Source organism: Peromyscus leucopus, chromosome 3 (assembly GCF_004664715.2).
Source record: "Peromyscus leucopus breed LL Stock chromosome 3, UCI_PerLeu_2.1, whole genome shotgun sequence".
In the NCBI taxonomy this organism is placed as follows: domain Eukaryota; kingdom Metazoa; phylum Chordata; class Mammalia; order Rodentia; family Cricetidae; genus Peromyscus; species Peromyscus leucopus.
In genome coordinates, this window is record NC_051065.1 from 39542652 (window position 1) to 39564272 (window position 21621).

The 21621-nt window shown below is 38.6% G+C and overlaps 1 protein-coding gene across 2 annotated transcripts in view; it reads right to left on the reverse strand.

Annotated features, from left to right (window-relative positions):
* Nucleotides 1-200: 200 nt before the first annotated feature.
* Nucleotides 201-21621, reverse strand: part of Orc5 (origin recognition complex subunit 5) — a 55276-nt gene continuing 33855 nt past the window's right edge. Inside the window, exons 13-14 of one of the 2 annotated variants that reach the window (XM_028890939.2) lie at nt 9879-9991; nt 201-1022 (exon numbers count right to left, since the gene is read on the reverse strand). In XM_028890939.2, the coding sequence (XP_028746772.1) occupies nt 977-1022; nt 9879-9991 (159 nt within the window). In that variant the 3' untranslated portion in view covers nt 201-976. The other variant, XM_037203574.1, reaches the window with a different exon arrangement.

The window sequence follows — 21621 nt, forward strand, 5'->3', positions numbered from 1 at the left end:
CATTACATAAAAAGGCTTCCTACCTAGGAATGCCAACTGTGAGAATTTTTCTTCAAAAGATGGAATGGAGTAAACTGCCACCAAAACTTAAACTAGATTATAATTAAGCACTTTAAACTTGTCTCGTTTTCAAGTATCCAACGGTAACAGAAAGCTACTTTAAAAATATAAACAAGTAAGACAGAACCAAAGCACACGACTAATATAATAGGAAGGATTTTATTGTAGAGCTTTCAAAAGCTAACAATTTAAATTAAAGGAAAAGGAAAGAAAGGAGAGGAACAGAAGGAAGGAAGGAAAACAATATGCTGGTAAAAAGTCAGCTGGGGTGGTTAACTGTGAGAGTGACCAGATAAATCTTTCTTATATAAGCACTGTCAGGTTAGCAAGCAGAGCTAGACATAAAGCTGGTGTGTGTACATTCGAACAAGCTGCCTTGTATTTGAGAAAATAGGATAAAAAGATAAGCATATACAGCTTAGGTTTTAAAAAATAACATACATTTTGCAAGTATGATCTTTTAAAATAGTGGCCTTAGGAAATCTGCTTTGGCAAGACACTGCAAGGGCTCCTGTGGAGAGGAAGTGGAAAGGCTGGGCATATAAACCAGGGCTGCTGGCACATTCAAAGCGCAGGGGAGAGTTCATAGAGCAAAACACAGTCCTAAGTAAATGGGTTTCAGGCAATTTCAGTGTTAAGATAACATCATTAAGAGTAGAACAGATTGTGTGCAAACCCTGCTGTTTATAATTAACACATTGCTTCCAAATACTCCCGGGCCCCTGGTAAATAGTCTTCTGCTCACATCTACCCAGACCAATCAGAGTATTTTCATCAGATTCCATGCTGGGCCAGCACCTGTTTGGACAAATCCAATAGAGCCAAAGAACTCCTTTCCCTGGCCAGCTAAGTAGCTGGATGAACACAGCTTGGCTTAGTCATTGTCACAGTGTCCATATGGCTTTGAAGCTTGTTTTCACAAGAAATCATACAAGTATTTTATTATGTCAAAGTTCACCGTCCTAGAAACAAAAACAGATAGTATGTTAGCACCCTCACCCTCTATTGTCCAGCTTCGTATGACTGCAAAGCATGTGGGAAGTAATTTACAACTGGATGATGCTGTCAGAGGCACCAGGATAGGGCTGGCATGAATTTTTTAAATATAACGGAAAACACAATTTTTAAACCATTTTTTGACCAAATAGAAAGTTAATTTTACTTAAAAACAAAGTTAGAGCTCCTCAATATTTGGTATTTGAAGTATATTGCAGAAAGTTTAGATTGTATTTGGAAGCCACTTGCTTCCTGCCTAATAATAAGAATAAAGTAATTAGAGATGCAAAAGTATTTAAATCTTGTTTGCTTCAGAACACTTCATCTTCCAAAACACCTGTTTTATCCTCACATAATGCACAGCTCATCTGTCCTCATTTGTAGCTTTGATTATCTTCAGTCTTTTAACAGCAGCTGACCTGTATGCACATTTCAACTAAATCTGTACGATCCAAGAATATGATACAACAAATGACGTAGATGTGTATTTTTATCCTCTATAGCAGGCAGAATAAAATAACAGAGGAAGAGACATATAATTATTTTCCTTTTTCCAAACTCATTCTTCACTATAAATATTCAGACTTGGAGGTTTATTATTTGACTAAATGGTCAAAATAATTAGATATAATGATCTAGCAATAAGTATAAAATTAAAGCCTTAAGTATTCGGTTCTGTAAAAATAATCATCCATGTGAGAACAGCCTTTTATAGTCACTAATTGCACATTCTTATTTATTAAACTATCACCAATTCTTCTTTTCTGTCTATCACTTTATAATACTTTCTAAAAAAGTTTCTACACAAATGACATACTAAATATTTTTTAAAATATGGATAGAGAACTATAGATACTGCTTTTGAAAACACATTTAAAAATAGCTCAGATTGTGAGATGCTCTGCTCCTGTGGTCCCCAACATTAGACTGAAGACTGTCATTATAACAGTGCCTCCACGAAAAACACCAAAACTTTCTAAATGGCATAAAGATATCCTGTCACCATCAGCAGTGACAAGAGTGCCAAAAATGCTAACTAAAAGTAAGCTCTCCCTTGCACAAACGTGTGTGACATCACAACACTGCTCTATTTTCATGTCCTTTTACTTTCCTCTCAAATTTACTGGCAATAAAGTCCCAATTAAGATGATCTTAAAACAAAACAAACAAACAAACAAACAAAAAACAAGCAAACAAAAAACTCTTTTCAGCCAGTAACCTGATTTATCAAGGGTCTTGAGAGAAACCAGATATACGGTAGGCTACAATTCCTCATCCACCAAAAAGAGATGTATTTGTACACCTTTTTGAACACATTCCCTCTGATGGCTTTGAATTTTAAGGTTTAAATTATAAACCAACAGAGTAAAATGGATTTAATACCCCCCCCCTTTTAGGTCTATGTGAAAACAAAAAGTTCTGAAGAAGTTAAAAACAACTCAATTACAGCATTAGGAGGCTCTCTATATTCCAAAGCCTTACTTACAATGATCAATATGAAGACATATCTACATACTAAGAATAAAAATGTACAGAGAGAACACAGAATCACAACTGTGTTGCAGTTACCACTGAAAAATGTTCATCTAATGGGCTAGTACTAGAAAAATGCATAGACAAATGAAAACAGATTAATTTGTGATAGGATTCTTTTATACGTTTCAGTAATAATTTGTATGGCTATAGCACAGTTTATACAATGAAATTTTAATAGAATAAATGGTATGATTTAAACACCCTAAGCAACTTAAAAGCAGTCATTTGTAAAAGATTAACTGTATTCCATGTCTCTACTCTGTCAGTAAGCCAGCACCAAGAAAATCAAATCATACTGTATAATTTCTTTTTCTTAAAGATTTATTTAGGAATGGGTGATGGCTCAGTGGTTAAGAATATGCACTGCTCATGCAGAGGACCCAAGTTAGAATTCCAGCACCCAGACCTGGTGGCTCACAACGGCCTGTATTTCTGGTTTCAAGGAGATCCACTTAAAAACAACAGATTTATACGCAGTGTTTACAAAGCCCAGAAGAAAACACTGAATCCCCTGGATGGAAGTTATAGATAATTTTGAGCTGCTAGCCATGCTGGTGCTGGGAACCAAAGCCAGGTCCTCTGCAAGGGCAGCAAGCAAATGCTCTTAACCACTGAGCCACTGCTCCAGTGCCCTTGTCAGAATTTTATACCCCCCAAAACAACTAAGTGACCAGGGAACTGAATGTGTAAGATCACTACTTTATACTGCATTTACTAACCAAGGTGTCCAAATACTTCTATAGTTCCCCCCAGCCCTCAATAAGCAGGTGACCTGCTAACTGACCCCCATATGCATCTTCTGAAGCAAGTCAGAATTGAACAGCATAACCACAGAGGCAATATCAAACACCATGCTGCAAGTAACTACAATAACTGCTTACAGGGCAAACAACCCATTTTAAAGAAAGCTTTGGTCGATGGCAACTGTAAACATGTGTTTGCTTCTGGCTTTTCTTGAGTTTAGATACACAATAGACACATATAAATACAGTTCTAAGACTCCGGATAACATTTACTGAGTGCAGGAGGTTCTGTTTCCCATGAAACACAAACTATTTTCTAAAGGAAGCAGCTAGAAAAAAATAGGAAAATACAATGTGGATGGCAATTTCTTGTAATTCTTTTTGTATGTATGTATATGTGGAATATATGTGTATATGTAGGCTTGCATGTGTACCTGGAGGCTTAAGATTGACACTATGTCTCCTTGATCAGTTTCTACTTTACTTACTGAGGCAAAAATCACTTGCTGAATCTGGACCTCACCAATTCTAGCTCTGCCCAAACATCCTGTCCCTACCTCTCATGTGCTGGGATTACAGGCAGCTGCCACATCTGCCCAGCCCTAACCTGGTTCTGGTGGTTGGAACTCTTGTCCTTAAGCTTGTATAGAAACATTTTATTCACTGAGCCATCTCCTCAGCACTCCTAGGGGTAATTCTTAATGCAGAATTGAGAACAGAACTAATCCATGTAACATACTTAAGGATTTAGTTTTATCTGTATCTGTCAATTCTTTTACTCACAGAAAAGACCTTTTTCTCATGCTTTCATACTTTTTGGGTAGTTCTGAGTTTGGCTTCTTTTAGTACTGTTTCTTAAAAACACACACTTACTTTACAATCTTGAGACATGGGCAGTGTCTGCCCCCAGGGAGAGCTGCACACCTAACTCTCATCTCACAGTGAGACACCTCCACAGACCCCTCCTCAAAAGCTCCTTGGAGGTAAGCTCTCTTCATTCTCTACTCCATATTCTGATTCCTTTTTGGAAGCACTTTCCAGTGGCTTTTCTAACCAAACCTTTCCACTGTTCTGGTCCTCTATGTCTTCAATGAATCTCGCTTCTCTCATTCTAGGCATTAACTAAAACATGGCTCTCCCTGAAGGGCACAGTTTTCTCTTCAGTTCTTGCTAATGAAGCTCCATCTCTCTTCTATATGCCAGACAGTTCAGCCAAGTGAAGTTGGTGTCCTTGTGTAAAAACCCTGCCCTTGAGACCCAGACCGACCCAGTCACCACCCTTCTCTCTACTCGCTACCATTTCCTAGTCACTGAATAAATTAGCACCTAGGCTTTGCATCCTAAGACCTGTAAATTCACTGCATATTTGTCTTTCCATCTCTAGTAAATATACTGAGAAATATCCTACCTCTCAAAACATACCCTCTGAGATGTTATTTGTTCCACTTCAGGTATCTGGGGCACCTAGGGATAATTAGGCTATAAACCCCTTCATTTTATTCTGACCTACAGGTACTGAGTGTTTATGTGCTAGACATAAAACTCTTGGTTCCCAGCTGCTTTGCCTTCCTTTCTGTCCAGCTCAGACTCCACGGTTCATCACGAGCTCACTTGCTAGCATCTACTGAACTCATCTGGCAAGATCCCAATATTATGTGATTTCAATTATTATTCTTTGCAGCCCTGGTATCTAGCATATGGAATGCTGCTGGAAAAGATCACAGGCCTCACAGATTGATGCCACTGTAAACTCAGGGTCAAGAATTTCAAGCCCTCTCAGCATGTTGCTTTTTCCTGTGAGCACGGGCTTCCATGCACATGGCCGTTGATTCCAACATTACACACTTTTCTCAAGCTGCTACTAGCTCTGCTTTAGTCACAATTTCTGCCTCCTCCTTCATGGAGAAAGCAGAAGAATCAGGTGAGAATTTCCTCAACTTTTTTGCTGCCAAACTCAGCACCTGACTCTATGCTGTTCTGTTCTGAGGCCAGAGCACAGTGTTGTCTCCCATCTTGGGCTCTGTCAACTCCCTTCTACATCCCAGGCTTACATAGTGCTGCAAAGATTTTGTGTTTTAAATTATCCTTTTTGTTTTGTATCATCAACTTTCCTCTGTTTTCTCCTCAGCATTTAAATATATTCACATCTTCAAAGCACAACTACTTAAACACACACATGCTGCACCTACGTCATACTTGTTTCTGTATCACGAAAAGCCTAATACTATGTTTGTTTACAATGGGATCATGAATGTTGAGTTCATGAAAGCACAAAATCTAAACCTGTGCCTGTTGCATCTACTTTCTTATCAACACGATTGAAATGGACTGGAATGGGACTTCTACCCTATCACACCACTCCAAGTGCTGACATTACAAATGAGTGCTCCTCCCGAGATCAGGACTCTAATTACGTGCTCCCTTTCTTAGTCTTATGGACGTGTGAGAGTTCCTCATACACGTAACTCTATATAACTACTTTATTCCCTTATGCTCTACCATGACCTCTTCCCTACTTTCTTTCCTTCAAAAGTAAAATTCTTAATAACTGCACAGTATTTCTCCTAAGAAAATAAATTGATCAATCTAATAATTTGTTCTTTGCTATTTTGCTGGCTAGCTGTTATTGTTTTGCTCAATTAGACAAAAACTAGCATGATCTGGGGCAAGTCTGTAAATTCAAGGCCAGCCTGATCTAAGACAGAGTTCCAGCACAACCAGGACTACACAGGAAAACCCTGTCTCAAAAAAACAAACAAAATCAGAAAGAACAGAACTCACCAAATCCAAGCTCAGAACCCCAAACTCATCCTGCCCTATCCACTCCAGTCTCACTGGCTTTCCTCTGGGGTTCAGATCACCCTACTTCACTGGGGGACCTCCTGGATCTTATCCCAACATCACCTTACTTGCTGAACATGGTGGCACACACCTGTAAACACAGATCTTGGGAGATGGAGATAGGAGGATCAGGAATTCAGTCAATCCTTGCTAAATGGCAAATTCTAGGCTAGCCTTAACTACATGAGACATTTTCTCAAAAACCAACTAGGTTTGAGCTCAGTTGTGTGTCACTGCCTTACACTCTGTCTCCAGAAGTGCTCTAGCCATGGTGGGACAGGCCTGTGGTCTCAGCACTGGGGAGCTAGAGGCAGGAAGGTCAGAAATTGAAAGGCTTCAGCCACATAGTAAGTTTGAGGCTGGTGTAGGCAACAAGGGATCATTAGACACAAACTAGTGTGATCTGGGAGGAGGGAAGCTCAACGGAGAAAACGCCTCCATCAAACTGGTCCACAGTTAAGTGTGCAGGGTAATTTTTTTTAAATTAACGATCCATTGATTGATCTGTCCCGTCCTGAGTGGTATAAAAAGCAATAAATGACTCATGGAAAGCCACATGGTCTCTGCATGAGCTCCTGCCTCCAGGTTCCTGCACTGCTTGAGTTCCTGCCTTGCTTTGCCTTAGTGATGGACTGTGCTCAGGAGTATGAGCCAAATAAACCCTTTCCTCCCCAAGTTGCTTTTGGCCATGATCTTTCTCACAGCAACAGAAAGCAAATTAGGACAGCTGTAGATGCCCCAAAGTAGCGCCATCTACCTCCCTCTGATAACTCCCTGAAAGTAGGACCATCATCTACCTCCCTCTGATAACTAGGGACTTCTTCCTTCGCCCACAGCTCAGTTTTGAACGAGACTGTCTTTTTCACTCTTTCTTGCTGTCACCTCTGAAACAAGTCCGTATGCTTTCCTCCTGTCGCTGGTGGAAAGCACAGGAGTGTCTGCAATACTGACACAGTACACACTGACATGACAGCACTGCACTAGCCCGATGACAGGCCAGCCACAGACATGAAGACGTTCTAGCTTCAATTCCACTGGCTAATGTTCAGAACGATGAAATTTAAGCTGGTAAGCATATTATAAATCAAAATGGCATCTTCCCAATTGCAGAGGAAGTGGTGAGGATGGCTATGGTATGCACGTCTGAAAAGGCTTAAGAAACAGACATTCCCACTGAAATAAAAAGATTGTGTGATGAACAGAGGTGGAGAAAACTGCACACAAGAACTGGGGAAGCATAAAAACTAGAAAATGCAGGTGTGGCTGAAGTGTGAGTCCACAAGGGTCAGGGCCACACAATATATGGAAAATACAGAAGATTTGCTACTAGAACAGTGAGGTTCAATTTTTATAGATCTTCCTGATTGTAGTGAAGGCAGTGGGTTATAAGGAGATAGGAATAGAAAGAAAATTAATTAGGAAGCTACTCAAGAATGAGGAAACATCACAAAGTGATATAGTCACAGATTTGTGATCTATAAGAGACTACAGACCTAACGGAACAGTGAGCAGACATGGACAGTACGTACACTGGGCAGTTTTGTGTGTCAGCTTGACACAAGCTAGAGTCATCAGAGGAAGGAGCCTTGGCTGAGGAAATGCCTCCTTGAGATCCAGCTGAATAACATTTTCTCATTTAGTGACCAATGAGGAAGGGCCCAGCCCAATGTGGGTGATGCCATGCGGGGCTGCTGGTCCTCGGTTCTATAAGAAGGTGGGCTGAGCAAGACATGGGAAGCAAACCAGTAAGCAGCTCCCCTCCATGGCCTGTGCATCAGCTTCTGCCTCCAGGATCCTGCCCTGTTTGAGTTCCTGTCCTGACTTCCTTCAGTGATGAACAGCAATGCTGAAGTGTAAGCCAAGTAAACCCTTTCCTCCCCAACTTGCTTTACGGCCATGGTGTTTTGTTGCAGCAACAGAAACCCTAGTTAATACAGTATGGAAGAAAAAAATGACAAGATCATTCTCAAATTCTAGAGCTCTGCAGCATGGCCGACTGCAGGACTGACTGCTGAAGCAGGAAACACTGGGAGGAAAGTCGAATCTTTCCTGTTGGTGTGTGGAAACAGGTGAGAATTTCTGAGTTCAGTCTCAAGTTAGACTGTAAATGTCCAATAAAGGTCAAAACTGTGAAAAACCTTTAATAATAAGGGGCATTACTGATGGTTGCTGAAGTTGCAGGTGTAGCTAAAATTGCTTCTGAAGGAAATGCACTATGAGGAAAGACCAGGATCAAGCCCCCAGGAACAGCTCCATTTAAAGGTCAGGTGGGGAGAATAGGCTGGCAAATGAACCTCAGCAAAACCAGTGGAAGAACAAAGAGAAAAGCTGGCACCATGCAATCATGGTTTCTAAGAGAGAACGGGGCTTTAAGAATAGAGTGGTCAGTGGTGTCAAGTGCCACTGAGAAACAGTCTGAGAGGAATGAGCTCTAGGGAAATGGAGGAGGAAGAATAACGAGCACAGGTGAAGAACTCCTTAGGTAGGTAGGGTCCCTATCCCTACCATATACACACAGGAAAGGAAATAAAGCCGATGGCTTCAATACTTTGAAAATGGAACATAAAAAGCGGGAACAGAGACATTGTGATTAAAGAAAATCAAGAATCTAGTAGGCAGGAGAGAATGCTATAAACTGCATGCTTCTTCCTCAACGCCTACACTGCCGTAGCTGGGAACCTGAAGCAGGGTCATCATTCCTAAGGAGAGTAAGGAGGCAGATGTGGATTACCAGTCTTGAAGCTGGGGACAGTGCGGTACGGGAGTGGGAACAAGGAGGTCACTGAAATGATTTTGGAAAATGAAAGTTTTGAAGGATTTGGCTTGGGGAGAAGAAATTGCTGCCACTAGATAGCTGCAGCGGTAGTAGTATATACACAGTCAGGTTTAGTTAAGGAAGAGAACTGGGAGACAGTTGTAGCTCATAGGATGGAAAGAGAAACAGGTCAAGTCAGCACAAAAAAAGCATAAAACGTTACCCACGAGTAGAAGAGAGCAGATGTGGGAAGTGGGTGTGTTTACAGCCTAAAGTGTCATGTTTCAACACATATGAACTTTCACAGCCAGAATTTCTTTTTTTTTTTTTTTTTTTTTTTTTTTGTTTTTCGAGACAGGGTTTCTCTGTGTAGTTTTGGTGCCTGTCCTGGATCTCGCTCTGTAGACCAGGCTGGCCTTGAACTCACAGAGATCTGCCTGGCTCTGCCACCCAAGTGCTGGAATTAAAGGCATGCGTCACCACCACCCTGTCCTCCAATCATCTCTTAAATCCCACCTTCCAAAAGTATTTCAATAATTTATTTCTGGCATCTAACTTTACATCCTTGGTAAATGTGACTAGAGGATGTTACAATGGAACTCAGTTATTCTTGGCCTTTAAAGGATCTCTTCTTGTTTAAATGACTTTTTATTATTTAGAAAGAATATTCTTTTTTTTTTTTTTAAAAGGATTTATTTATTTATTATGTATACAATGTTCTGTCTGTATATACACCTGCAGGCCAGAAGAGAGCACCAGATCTCACCACAGTTGGCCGTGAGCCACCATGTGGTTGCTGGGAATTGAACTCAGGACCTCTGGAAGAGCAGCCAGCGCTCTTAACCTCTGAGCCATCTCTCCAGCCCCCAAGAAAGAAAGAATATTCTTATTTAGCACATCATCTGCATAGTGGTGACATTTTGCATTAATAGATAATCTAAACTTACCGTGCAATAGCTCTGATGAAATCTAGTGACACTGTGCACTTGTACTTTGGTCCATCAAGCTGATCGTCATGACCAACTAGAGTTAACAGCTGTAGAGTCACTAGGGAGGTAATCTAAAATGAAAGGATATTTTTATGAGAAAATTTAATGAGATTAAATAATACCTTTATTTATTTACAGTGCTACTAATAAAGATATAAATGAACCCACAAAGAAGACAAGTATTTTAAGCTTTGTACACCCAAATTTGTATGTATGTTTAAAATCCTAGTTAACAATGAAGGGTACTCATTAAAGAGCCCTAGTGTGTTAACAGATGACTCAAAATATTTATAGCATTTTCTCATTTAAACATCATTTATGTGTGTGCAGATTCAGGGGTGTGTGTGTGTACACGCACATGAGCATGCGAGCGCAGTTGTGTGTGTATGCATATAGAGGCCAAAAATAAATTCAAGTGTTTTCTGTTTTGTTTTTCTTGAGACAGGGTCTCTCCTTTTAGAACCCAAGGCTCATGTATTGGCTAGTTTGGTTGGCTAGCGAGCTCCAGGGATCTGCTTGTCTGTCTCCTAGGCTCTGAGATTACAAATGTGTGCCATCAAGCTCTGCTTTTCATGTGTGTGATGATGATCAAATCTAGGTCTTCATACTAGCAAGCACTTTTCTAGAGATAGCTGCACATGGCAGACATTTCTACACAAGGAAGCTCCTCTGACTGCTCCAGCATACATGCATGTGACATGCATAAGACAGAAATGAGACTGTTTTCCTATCCAGCTCTTGAGGAGTCAGTGACAAATCTGACACCCAAGAAAGAGACACACAAGAGAGTCATTCTTATCATTACACTCCTAGAAGCAGAAACTGATTTATAAAGCCTCTAGTTCCAGCAAGAAAAAGCAACAGAGGAAAGTATATAGGCTATAAATTAACATCTTAGAGGGATTTAATCTTTGTTGGAGAAAAGCTCCCTACACACAAAAAAGCCATACACTCCTCGAATACTGTAATCTATTTTTAGCACTATCTAGTTTACAGAAGGCTTGTCATTCAATTGAGTTTTGAATTACCCTGAACATATTTCAGAATCAAATACTAACAAAGGCTTACAGAGTTTGGTAAATGATAACCACAGCAGAAGAAATTTCCAGTTCCAACAAGATGACAGATTCAGATACATTGCTTCTCCCTGCTGAGTACAATGAGAAACCTGGATATAGTATAAGGGTCAACCAAGGAGGCTGGGAAAGGGGAAAGGACAGTGGACAATGCAGAGACACCAGGTCTGGAGGAGCAATACAAAGGGAAAAAGATGGAAATTCTTTGCAACAGTAAAAAGGAAGCCAGGTCTTGCACAGCTGGAGTGCAAGCCAGGAATGCAAGAATCATGGCCGGCCTTATTCTCCCTATGGATAGAAGATGGTGCTGTGAAAATGAACTTATTGATAAGCCTGTGTCTGGCAAAACTATCATTTGCAAATGAAATGGAAATAGACATTCTTAAACAAGAGAAAATTAGAGAATCTACCACTGGCAGACCTACCTTTAAAGAAAAGCCAAGGGAAATTCTTTAAACAAAAGTCTAAAAGGAGCATTGAGCATCAAAAAGAAAAAATAACAACAGAAAGCAGATAGGTAGAAAAAAGCAACAGCTTCTTATGAGTCTAATATCTGATTAAAAATTGTATAGTTGGAATTTTTGGGGGGTTGCCAACCAGCTCCCAAAAAATGACAAGGAGACTTATTATTAATTATAAATGCTTGATCTTAGCTTAAGCTTGTCCCACTAGCTCTTTTAACTTAATTTAACCTGTTTCTATTCATCTATATTTTGCCTCAGGGCTTTTTTTTTTTTTTTTAAATCTTTCTTTCATTCTATATGTCCTGCTTTGCTGCTTCTTCTATGTCTGGCTCACTGGCTCCTAGCTTTTCCCTCTCTCCTCTCCCCCCACCTCTCTCCTAGATTCCTCCTCCTACTTATTCTCTCTGCCTGGAAGTTCTGCCTATACTTCCTGCTTAGCTATTGGCTGTTTAACTTTTTATTAGACTAATCCAGTGCCTTAGGCAGGCAAGGTAAACAAATGCAACACATCTTTACATAGTTAAGCAAATATTCCATTCCACAACAAAACTGTAGCAGCAGCATATATTCAAGGCATTGCTACTTAATAAGTGTACATTTAAAGACCTAAGTAGAAGAGCAAGTGAACAGCTTCATATAAAACCATGCACACCAAATTTCAGAGTAGCTTCAGTTATAAGAGCCAAAACAACAACTTCCAAACTAAAACACTTACATAACTTCTATGTCCAATGGGCTCATGGTACAATCACATCACAGAAAATTAAGCAATAAAAACAAAGGGGCTGAGGAGACTGCTCAGTGGGTAAAGTGCTTGCTTTTAACAAGCATAAGGAACCTGACACCTAGTTAGGATTCCCCAGCATCTACATAAAAAGCTGGCAAGGCAATGTGCACCTGCAATCCCATCTCTGGGGAATGTGAAGAAAGGTGGATTCCAAGAGTTGGATGGCCAGCGCGTCTAGTTAACTGGTGAGAGAGCTTGCCTCAGAAAATAAGGTAGAATGACAGAGGAAGAAGACACCTAACATTGACTTCTGGCATACACACCTGCACACAGGCACAAACAAATTACTGATATGTGAAAGGTAAATCTCAGCTCCCACACACTGGGGAAGGAAAGGAAGAGTTAAGGTACAGCTATTGATGGAAAATAGGGTAGGCAGATCCTTATGATGATGAAAATGGTTTGTACGGTAATTGTGGCGATAAATAGGCAAACCTACAGAGGGGAAAAAATTTCCTTAACCAAAGATGCAGAGATGTACATAAAGATGAACAGATGTAGAGGTTGGAGGGGTAGTGTCCCCAGGGTTTGATCCTTAATAGACCAAACAAAACAAACATTTAAAAAAGTAACACCTCTGTCCCCAAACAATAGACCAAACAAAACATTTTAAAAAGTAACACCTCTGTCCCCCAAACAATAGTAACAAGCACAGACAACCCCAAACACACAGAAAATGAAGAGTGGGGAAACTGGAATAAGATCAGTAGACTGCATCAATGCCAACTTCTTGACTGTGATACTTTTGGCTGAACATTTATGTGGCAGGAATCTTAAAAGTTCTTATTAATAAAATCAAACCTGAGCCAGGTATTGGGGTGAATTGGAAGATCAGAGAACCAGAACAAGCCACAGCTAACCTCACCTGGCCAACTTCTCACCTGGTCTTGTTTCCTCAGACTGGAAGCTTCTGTGTCCTCATCCCAATGGCTCTCAGCTGAACTGTGCTGCTAGAAGCCTGAAAGCTTAACCAGCCAAATGCTTAACCAGGACAAATGCTTCTAGTTTCTGATCCTCACGCATTATATACCTTTCTGCTTTCTACCACCACTCCCTGGGATTAAAGACTTGCTTTCTGGGATTAAAGGTGTGAGTCACTATGCCTGGCTGTTTCCAATACGGCCTTGAACTCACAGAGATCCAGAGGGATTTCTGTCTCTGGAATGCTAGGATTAAAGGTGTGAGTGCCACCATTTTCTAGCCTTTGTATCTAGTGCCTGTTCTGTCTCTGACCCCAGATAAGTTTATTAGGGTGCACAATATTTTGGGGAACACAATGCCACCACACATTTAGCAAAATGTCTCTGCCAGGGGACACTAGTGAAGAGCACATGGGAAGACAGGGTCTGGATCACCTTTTACAACTGTAGGCGAATGTATAATTACCTAGGGCTTGTAGTCAAAAGTTGAATAAAGCAAATATAAACACAGATAAGGTGTTCAGAAACTCTACAAACCTTTATTTTTATTTCAAAATGTTTATCTATGAAGCTACAAAAATCTTTTAAAATTAAAACATTAAATAAATTGGGCCCATATTTATCAGGATTCTTTAAACATTCTGATACAATATGGCCTTAAGTGGGGAAGCCAGAGAAAGCAATTGTTTCAATAGTGATGAAGCACTGGAGTAAGTTTTTAAGCATTACAGAAAGATTATCTCCTTAAAGGAACACCATTATTTATGGTTTTGAAGCCTAGCCTCAAGGAGGTCTTGCAGTTAACAGTTCCATGCTCTAAGCCCATATTGGTTTTCACAAATTTGTCAGACTGGAGCAGGCAAAACATTGTTTCTTTATACTGTAGGAGGATTATAGTGTAACCCTACCCTGAGTGGTCTCCCCCCTCCCCCAATTCTTAACTTTTATTTCTATTCTTCAAAATGACAAAAGTTTTATTTTTGTTTAGGAGTTATACAAACCACTTGCTTCTAAGTATATAAAAATAAAAATTTCTATGGTAAAAATAATTGCAAAAGAAATTTCTGAGGGCTGGAGAGGTGGCTTGGAGGTTCAGGGCACTTGCTACTCTAACAGAGGATCTGGGGTTCAATTCCAACACCACACTGAGTGACGCACAACCCGTAACTCCAGTTATAGGGACCACACTCTGTTCTGGTCTCTGTATGCACAGTAGCATGTATATACATAAAATAAACAAGTCTTTAAGAAGAAAATTTGAGCTAGCTCATAGGATATGGAAACCTTAGAAAGCACACTATAAAAGATGATGGGCATTTTCAGTCCCCAATCAGCTACTCAAGGCCAACTATTAAGTTTCACAATTATGTAATATGAAAGTCCATATATGCCATCTTTTAGGTTAACTAGAAACATTTTAGAGTTCTTACAACAAAATTTCAAGTTAAGCATTTCATGTCCAGACTACTTTACATAGTAACAGTGTTTAGCCAAAATAATGTCTGACTTTAGGTGATGACTACTGAAAAATGGTTTGCTAAGTTGTCTACTATTAAAAAAAAAGTCCCTTAGCCGGGCGTTGGTGGTGCACGCCTTTAATCCCAGCACTCGGGAGGCAGAGCCAGGCGGATCTCTGTGAGTTCGAGGCCAGCCTGGGCTACCAAGTGAGCTCCAGGAAAGGCGCAAAGCTACACAGAGAAACCCTGTCTCGGAAAACCAAAAAAAAAAAAAAAAAAAAAAAAGGTCCCATGTTAGCCTGTTTTTTTTCTTCTCTTTCACTCTTCCTAAAGTAAACATAGATGTAAAAGGGTATTCCTTCATTCCTCCTCTGAATGAAGGGCATGCATAGAGAAAGAGAAAAAGAGCTAAGAGAACTACCTACTAATATTAGTAACCATAGGACGTAAGTGGCATGGACAATGGAATGTGTCACTTATCTAGGCTCACTGCAGGCCATGTGCTAGGTGCCTAAATTTCTCTAGGCCTCACAATTTCTGCTAATTAAGTACTAAAAAACAGCTCTTTTTCCAGATTCAGAAACAGCTAGCCAGGTTGGTAAGCTGCTGATGCTACTGAGTGAAGAGCAGAAGAGTACTGAGTTGGAATGTTACTGGTTCTAATGTTTGGTGTTTTACCCATCAATCCCTACCTTGTTCCTTTGAGACAGGATCCCTCACTGAACCTGGAGTTAGGTTGGTGGCTGGCACATCCCCAATGATCCTCCTGTCTCAAGCCCAACAGTGCTGGGGCTATATGCACTTGGATGACCACATCCATCCTTTTGCATGGGCACTGACATCTGAACTCAGGGTTTCTGGCTAGCACAACACATGCTCTTACCCCCAAACTATCACTCCAGACCTAAATGTCTTACTTTATCTCCTAAGTGCTTAACTGTGTTGTCATCGATGGTTTTCCTCAAAATAAAAATTCTGTCTTTTCCCCTTCAGTTCAGGGATATACAAAAATTTCTATAAATTAGAAGCATCTTGCTAACAAAATGCATAGTATTCACCTGGCTATTTTGGAATTTGAGCACTGTTTTTACTCTATTTTACCTTAAAGTAATCTGATTAAAAACTGAAGTATTCTGTTATTTGCTGTGTCATGGATGAAACTAAAGGATATTAGTTCTATACTGACAGCCAAGCACAAAAAGACAAATACTGCAAGTTCCTTATCATATATAAAAGCTAGAAATTTGAATTTGCAAAAGTAGAATGCAGAATAAAAGTCACATTTATGCTAGGAAAGAAGGCCAGAGAAGTCAGATAGCAAGTACCAAGATCTAGCTAGATGAGAGGAATGGCTTCATCATCACATGACACAACAGTTTCATCAGGTACTGTATAACAAACTAGAGATAAGTACAAAGGTTCCTAACACAAACAAATGGTCAGCATGAAAGGAAGCGGATGCTTACTGCCTGAATTATACACTGTCCATACTAAATTACCACATTATATCTCATAAATGTGCAGAATTATATGTCAATCAAGAATAAGTCTTTTATATTAAAAAACTTAAGTATATAGTCCTTTTCCTTTAAATAGCTTCTATGATAAAATATATTCACAGAGAAAATTTAAAAATGAATATCTCTCTCTACAATGTTTTGATTCATGTCTTAAATGGAGCCATGCACATTATTTGCTTAGTTCATCTCCACTGTGTTGTTATTGTATGCCTGGTTCTCACTCCTGAGGGAGATGAGCTGATTATTTAGATCTTAACAATAGGAGTTCATGTACCACAGTGACGATTTTTTTTTAAAATCTGAGAGGCAGTCACTAACAAGCTTCAGCTGGAAATGCTTAATGTAAAAACAGTGTGAACCTGTTTCTGGGCTAACAAACTGTTCTTCCTGCCAACAAAAGGAAATCAATTTACAACTGTAATTAATTTTTAACAGGCTCATTATTTTTATACTTCTATATGATGGTATACAGATCAAGTGATTTATGAAATACCCCACATTTTAACTGTTCTGGGAAAATCGTATGATTTAAAACTCATTAAATTATTTAAATAAACTTAACATTAAGTGTCCCCAAGTGAGTTCCAGACAACTCAGAAAACACTATAATTGGTTTGGTATCAGAGGTTGTAGTGGTTTGTGGCATAAATCAGCTGTTTGGCTTAGACTGTTGCACACGCGCACACACACACACACACACACACACACACACACACACACAGAGGAGGTAGATGGAAGCACTAGGATGAGATGGGCAAATACTTTCAGAGCTGTTCAGTTTAAAACATTCACTGCTGGTTTTGTTTGTTTTACCTCCAAAAGGAGAAGCATACTCAGGTAACCAAAAATGGTGTGTATTTTTACACAAAGGAACTAAAAGAAATGCCTTTGTCTCTGGAAATGGTTGGAAACCTTTAGTGGCTGGGAGAATCCTAAGTACAGATAAGGAGAATGGGAAGTCATTCATTTAGGGACATCATGTGTGAAAAAGTCTACACATTCAGGAAAGCTGGAGAAAAATACACGGTAAATGGCAGCAATCAGATCAGTGTTCTGTTAATGATATAGTGAACACAAGTATCTGATCCTAGAGAAGGGATTGATCTAATAGCAAATGGGATAAAGTGTGGACTTACTGGGCAGACCATGAAGCATACACAGTGACAGAACACTATGTGCAGCAATACCAAGACAAAAAGAGTTAGTATGACATCAGGAACAGCTTATCATGAGTGGGATGGAAGAGAAAGTGGCAAATATTGGGTTAGATTGAGCAGAGCCTTACAAGATAGGCTATGCAATGGAGAGCTGGTTCTTCAATGTAACTCATTAAAAAGTGTAAGAAAAATAAGGAAAAAGAAAAAACAAAAAGATCAAACTCAGTTGTAAGGTTTGTGCTGGTGCCTTTATAGAAAGATCCTTGAACCAAGGAGCCCAGACAGGAGCTGGTGGAGGACTAAGTTCTGACGAAGCTCATGATGCAGGACAACTGTAATAGTGCTGAAAGGAATAAAGTAGACTTAGTATTTGGGGGGGGGCATATTGGATATGGTCAATTAAGCAGGATAAAGGAAAAACTCAGAAGCTACTTCACCATTTGCTGAAGTAAAATCTCGAAACATTGTTATTAATTTTTTTCCTACCTGTGTGTCACATTAACACACACAGACACACACTCAGCAGATGGTGAATCAATAGATTACCAGCTTTACTTTATTTTGTTATTGTGCAAATTTGTTTATTTTTATGACCAGTTTTAAGATTTAAGGCTGAAACTCCACAGAAAAGTTTTAGGGAATGATCTGATTTATCATACCAGTATTAGATTTATTTGGAATATGCAGATCAATTCAAGTTCAGTCATTAATTTGGATGGAGAAGTTGAGATACAGGGATATAAGAAGATAAGAGATATAAATACATAGTCCATATACCATAACATTTAAGTAGCATTTGACACCAGGGAAATATATAAGACAGTTGTAGAGAAGCTCTCTTCCTTATTCTCAACAATCACAAGTTTGATCACCTACCATTCTAAGAATTCAACTCACTACCAACATGCCAACCTGTCTGAAGGTAAAGGTGTAATTAAGTTCTCTAAGTGACTTGGGCCCAAGAACCCTAATTTTCTGTCAAGGGGAAAAGACAGTTTTCCTGCAGTAGCATTTGTATGAATGGGCAACGGCAGGCTGTGAATGTGCATGTGTGGTAGGTCTATGGATGCCTGGTGTGGCCAATCTCCTCCAAAGAAAGAATTCCAATGAGCTGCATACTAAGTTGTCATGGGAAACTCCCTTAAGCAGCACCAATTCTTCTATCATATATTTACAAGTGCTTTAAAATGTAGCACACACACATTTCCATAGTGGAGATTATCCCCAGTAATTTTCTCCCTAACCCATACTTATTCAAACTCCCTTTTCTCTTTAAAACAATCTAGTTCTAATGTATAGATTTACCTATATATAGTCCCTATAGCAATAGTGTGGAATTTCTTAAATATGCATTTGCAAGAAAATATCCATAGAAACGTCATGGCTTCAGCCCAAAATGTATCATGTTAAATAAAGTGTATCTGTATTGAATACATTCCCCAACTAAATATAAATAATGGATAAACATTTGGCATATTTATCAGAAGCAATACTATGTTCTGAAAAAAACGGTTATAAAATATTGCCTACAAGAAATAAGACACCAATGTATTATACAAAAGTAGAGAGCATAATTCATGCAGTTTTTTTTTTACCCTTTAGCATTTTACATGTCACCGTTAAGCAATGGTTCTATTTTTCTAGGAATCAGTAAAAACACCTCGAGTTAGACTGCCACATCCACAAAGGTAAAGTACTTATGCTGAAGAAATTTAAAAGAAGAGCAGGAAAAAAAAATACGGTTCTTTTACAAATGAGGACAAGAAAAACATTTTATCCTGCACCAGTAGCATAATGGTAATGAACAGTATTAGCATTCCTAATGCCAAGAGTGCAGCTAGTGGAAATCATTGGTCAGTTTCACCATTTCCAATCATAAAGCATCCCCAAACTGTTTTTTTTTTTTAAACCTTCTGAGACCAGCATGAACTGCAGTGGTGGGATTGGTAATGCACCCACACCAGGGCAAGCAGTAGGTTTCAGAACCTCATCTGCTACACCAGTGGAGGTATGCATCATGGTGGTGCTCTTAGCTGCTAAATAAGAGCCAGCCTCTCTCAAACAGCATCCCTGTTGACCTATGCATCAGCAAAGTGGACATTGAGTAAGCCTCTCCATTACCCTGTATGAAGCGGAATGCCATACAAATCTGTTGTGGCTCAGGAGAAAGGGAAAAAAGACACTGTAAGATGAGGAAATGTTAGCATTTAGTTATTTTCTGTGATTTACATAAATTCACTTGAATTGCACCGAGCACTTCAGTGAGGAATGCTGAGACATGTGATCCTGGCACAAGCCAGGTGAAGCAGAGAAATAACAAAGAGAAAGCTTTACAGCAGTCTAGTACCAACAGAATCTAGTACCGACTGTCTCCCATTAGATACATAAAAGGCTGTGGAAGCGACAGACACATTCATTTCTTCTTTATTTTCTTCACCCAATACAGTGCTTGAAGTGTAGCTGACACAAATATCTATTAGATGAAATTTTAAACAAAGAAAAATTCAATTACAAGCAAGGAAAAGTATTGACTTTGAAATCTAATTCAATTAAAGTAAACGTCATATGCTTTAGGACAGAAAAAAATATTAAACAACTCCAACCTTTATAATATGGAAATGAAGCAAACACAATGCATGCCCATCTGTACTTGAAGGAAAACGCCAAAACTCTGGTTTTAGTATAACAACATGCTAGCGCCTCTGAGCAGCAGAGAACCCATCCTTGCAGTTACGGAGCGAGGGATGGAGCACCTGCTTCAACACTGGTGATAAAAAATCAACTTCCATTCTACTACTGAGCTCCTATCTAGCTAAGAAAACACATCAGATGAGCAGAAATCTTAAGGTTATTTAAACATGATTACTGAGCATTTGGGAGAAAAGATTAAGCTTTTAATAAAAAAGCAAATAAATGCAAATATATCCTAACACAAAGGATAATGTCAATTAAATACAGAGAAGGTAGAAATATCTATTTTAAAAAATAAAATTCATATAGTAACTCATGCTCTAAAATGTTTTCATTTTAAATATTTTTATTAAATTCTGTACAACTCAGTATGTATAATCACCCAGAAATTATACATTACTGAAAATATAACTTGTCAGCATGGCATATGAAACTGTTTTATAATAATTAGGTGTTTCCTTACCTTTCAACAGCTCCTTTCTATTAATTCCTAGCAAATCTTTATAATATAATAAAATAACTGTCATGTTAAATAATTACATAGAAAAATGATAATAAATTGTTTTAAATTTATTTTTCAAAAATTATGTAAACATGTACAAATCAATGTCTCTACTTCTTACAATTTTTTTTTCCCTTTTCACAATCACTTTACAACTTTGTAGCAATGATTTTAGAAATAAACTAGCAATGTCATCCTTTGGGGAATGTGGCCTAACATTTTAAAATAAGTGAGGTATGTGGCAACTGTAAAGAACTGTACTTGTATTCCTGCTTTAAAAAACCAAGTAGTCAAAATATTGCAAAAAAGTTCATCATTTTTTTTTCAAATAAGGGAAAAGGAAAGAAAAAACACATAAAAATCATAATGTGGTTTTAATATGCTTCTGGCAAAAAGATAACTATATTTTATCTTTGAAGATGGTTTTCCAAAGTACCATCTCACTGAACTAAAAAATGTGAGGGTAATGCCTATGAACTTTACGCACACACGCAACCAAGAGAAGGAGATCAGAACAAACTCCAGGGAAAGTCTGTCAGCCACAGCATTTACCAAGGAAAGCTGCACTTAATGAAAACTTTAAAATAGACTCATGACAATGATTAAAAGGTATATAAGGATAAAAATTAGGTATGACTGATATCTAAAAGTCTGAAACATTTAAAATGTTTTTAAAGTTCAGTAAAGCTGAACATTCACACACTTTAAGATGTTGAATGTGCTGCTACTACTGTCTATTCATCTAGACAGCAAAGCATCAGTGAGTGAACTCACAATACCCATGACAATGATTAGTATTACCATCATGAATTATCCTCAGACTTCAAAAACTTAAGTCTTCCTTAATATGTTATTTTTATAGTTTCAATATAAAAGTGATCAAAATGAAATAAAATAACAAGTTTTTCTTTGTAATAATTTTAAATGTATATACCATAAATGATCAATTGTTATATGAACATTTTTATATATAAAGTGTTAAATCAAACTATGAAATAGCATCTTACTATAAAATAAATCTTTAAGATAATAAATAGAAAAGTATATCATCTCACAGACAAACAATCTAATTTCTTACCAATCATACTTACTGTTCATGAAAGGGCATTCACATGCATGAATACACA